This window comes from Bombina bombina, chromosome 5, assembly GCF_027579735.1.
Source record: "Bombina bombina isolate aBomBom1 chromosome 5, aBomBom1.pri, whole genome shotgun sequence".
In the NCBI taxonomy this organism is placed as follows: domain Eukaryota; kingdom Metazoa; phylum Chordata; class Amphibia; order Anura; family Bombinatoridae; genus Bombina; species Bombina bombina.
In genome coordinates this window covers 20,436,397-20,439,357 of record NC_069503.1, presented here as the reverse complement: position 1 = coordinate 20,439,357, position 2,961 = coordinate 20,436,397, and the positions used below count along the sequence as shown (strand labels likewise).

General features: G+C 33.9%; 1 protein-coding gene across 1 annotated transcript; it reads right to left on the bottom strand.

Moving 5' to 3' along the window:
- Positions 1–526: 526 nt before the first annotated feature.
- LOC128659704 (gastrula zinc finger protein XlCGF57.1-like) lies at positions 527–2,618 on the bottom strand. Its single transcript, XM_053713274.1, has one exon. The coding sequence runs from the start codon at positions 2,448–2,450 to the stop codon at positions 1,155–1,157; it is 1,296 nt and encodes a 431-aa protein (XP_053569249.1). The 5' UTR covers positions 2,451–2,618; the 3' UTR covers positions 527–1,154.
- Between the last annotated feature and the right edge of the window lie 343 nt (positions 2,619–2,961).

The following is a 2,961-nucleotide window of genomic DNA, read 5'->3' as shown; positions in this document are numbered from 1 at the left end:
GATCAAGACCCTATCATGGCCAGCACAATTTCCAGACCTGTACCCCATTGTCAACTGCTGGAATGTGAACAAGAGGAAGATGAATGGTCACAAACCATCAAACAAAGCTGAGCTGCTTGAATTTTTTCTCCAGGAGTAGCATAAAGTCACTGAACAGCAATGTGAGATACTGGTGGAGGGCATGTCAAAACGTATGAAAGCTGTGATTGAAAATCAAGGTTATTCCCTCCAGATATTGATTTCTGAACTATTGTGTTGTTTAAAAATGAATATGAGCTTATTTTCTTTGGAATCTTCAAGGTCTGTTGTTTTAACTAGTTGCCATTTTCTGCAAATAAATGTTCTAAATTGCAATATTCTTATTTGGAATTTGGAAGAAATGTCAGTAGCTTATAGAATAAAACATAAATGTTCATTTTACGCAAACATATACCTATTAATAGTTAAACCAGAGAAACTGATTTCGCAGCTCTCTCTTAATTTTTTTCTACAGCTGTATGTATGTATGTGTGTATGTGTATATAAATATATATATATATAAAATGTATGCGTATGTTGTTGTAATAGTTTATTTTAATATGTTTGACATGTACTATTATAATTTTATCCCTAATACTTTACTTCAAGTATCAAGGCACAGTATCCATTGAAAGTATAGGTGCCCTAAAGAGATTCCAGACGCACTAAACATTCTCTGTTAATTCTGTTTTACCCTGGACTTATAATACCAGATTGCGTGTTAATCTTTGTGAAATTGCTTGATATTGATAGAGCACCCTGCACTATTAGTAATGTTTGCTTTTATTTATTTTACCTCCCCCAACACACACACACACACATATATATATTTATATATATATATACACACACACATACATATTTGACTTTAAAGTGCATTTCTAGATGTCTGCTAAAATATCAAGCACTATGTATTTAAAAGCATAGTTATGCCATGTGACTAAAGCCATTTTCATTTTTCTATGATTACTTGAATTTTTTTTAATTACTTTTGTAAGATTTTTCTTAAGTGAATCATTGTATGAGTTTGAAGATGCCCCTTTTGTGAAAAACACTTTTCCAAACTCTGTACACATAAAATGTTTCTCTCCTGCATGACTCCCTTCATGGTATTGCAAACTACTTTGGTATTCAAATCATTCCCACACTCCTGTGTGAGTCCTTTCATGATGTTTCAAAGTTTTTTTGTAGGCAAATCCTTTCCCACACTCTGTACATGTATATGGTTTCTCTTTTGTATGAATCATTTGATGAACAATCAAATAGGCTTGTTGTGTAAATCCTTTCCCACATTCTGTACATGTATATGGTTTCTCTCTTGTGTGAATCCTTTGATGAACAATCAAAGAACCTTTTTGTGTAAATGCTTTGCCACACTCTGTACACCTATAAGGTTTCTCTCCTGTGTGAGTCCTTAGATGATATAGCAAATAACTATGTTTTGCAAATCCTTTTCCACACTCTGTACACCTATAAGGTTTCTCTCCTGTGTGAATCCTTTCATGATGTTGCAAATTTTGTTTACAGGCAAATCCTTTCCCACACTCTGTACACCTATAAGGTTTCTCTCCTGTGTGCGTCCTTTTATGATGTTGCAAAGTTTGTTTACAGGCAAATCCTTTCCTACACTCTGTACAGGTATACGGTTTCTCTCCTGTGTGAGTAATTTGATGACTTTGCAAAGCATGTTTATAGGCAAATCTTTTATTACATTCTCTACATGTAAACGGTTTTTCTCCTGTGTGAATCCTTTGATGAAGGAGCAAATACGCTTTCTTTTTATATCCTTTCCCACACTCTGTACAGGTAAAAGGTTTCTCTCCTGTGTGAGTCCTTTCATGATATTGCAAAGCATCTTTATAGGCAAATCTTTTATTACACTCTCTACATGTAAACGGTTTTTCTCCTGTGTGAGTCCTTTCATGATTTTGCAAAGCATGTTTATAGGCAAATCTTTTATTACACACTCTACATGCAAACGGTTTCTCTCCTGTATGAATCCTTTGATGAATGAGCAAATAAGCTTTCTGTTTATATTCCTTCCCACACTCTGCACAGGTATAAGGTGTCTCTCCTGTGTGAGTCATTTGATGATATTGCAAAGCACTCTGTTGTATAAATCGTTTCCCACACACTGTGCAGGTAAAAGGGTTCTCTCCTGTGTGAGTCCTTTCATGATTTTGCAAAGTTTTTTTATAGGCAAATACTTTACCACACTCTGTACAGGTAAAAGGTTTCTCTCCTGTGCGAGTCCTTTGATGGAAATCTTTTTTTAATGCAAAAGTCTTTTCACACTCAGTAGAAGTAAATGATTTCTTTCCTGTTTGTATCATTATGGGGTTTGTATTAGCAGTAAGTGAATTGCTATACACAGGGTCACTCATTACTTTCTGCTGTCTCACTGTGGCCTTGCAATGATTACTGGGATACATCAAATGACTGGCTATTTGTGGCACATTTTAGCTCAGCAGTCTCAATTAGTTGAGTGATCCATCCTGGAATGTTGTCTATAAGGGAAAAAGTAGGATAAGTTATTGTTTTCTTAAGAAATCGGAATAGATTTTCTAACATTTACTGATAAATAATTATAAAAATGTTATGTTTAATGTCCCTTGGTTTATGGTTTATGACACAAGAAATTAAATTAAAAAAAAGTTTTAAGAGATAAAAAATAACTAATGAAAATGTATGTGAAGAAATAAAAAAATAACTTAAAGGGACATTCCAGCCAAAATTGGAATCAACATGGATGCATTTCAGTTTTGAATAGAATAATTTTTGTAATATAAATGTATTAGCAAAACATATTCTTATAAAAGCTATAGCTGTTTCAAAAGTGTATTTAAATATGCACTGTGCACCAGAACTTGCTCAGAGAGCTTAAGATGCTTGTACCATCTGGTAATGAGTCAATTTGTTAATTTACTGAGGTGATACAAGCCC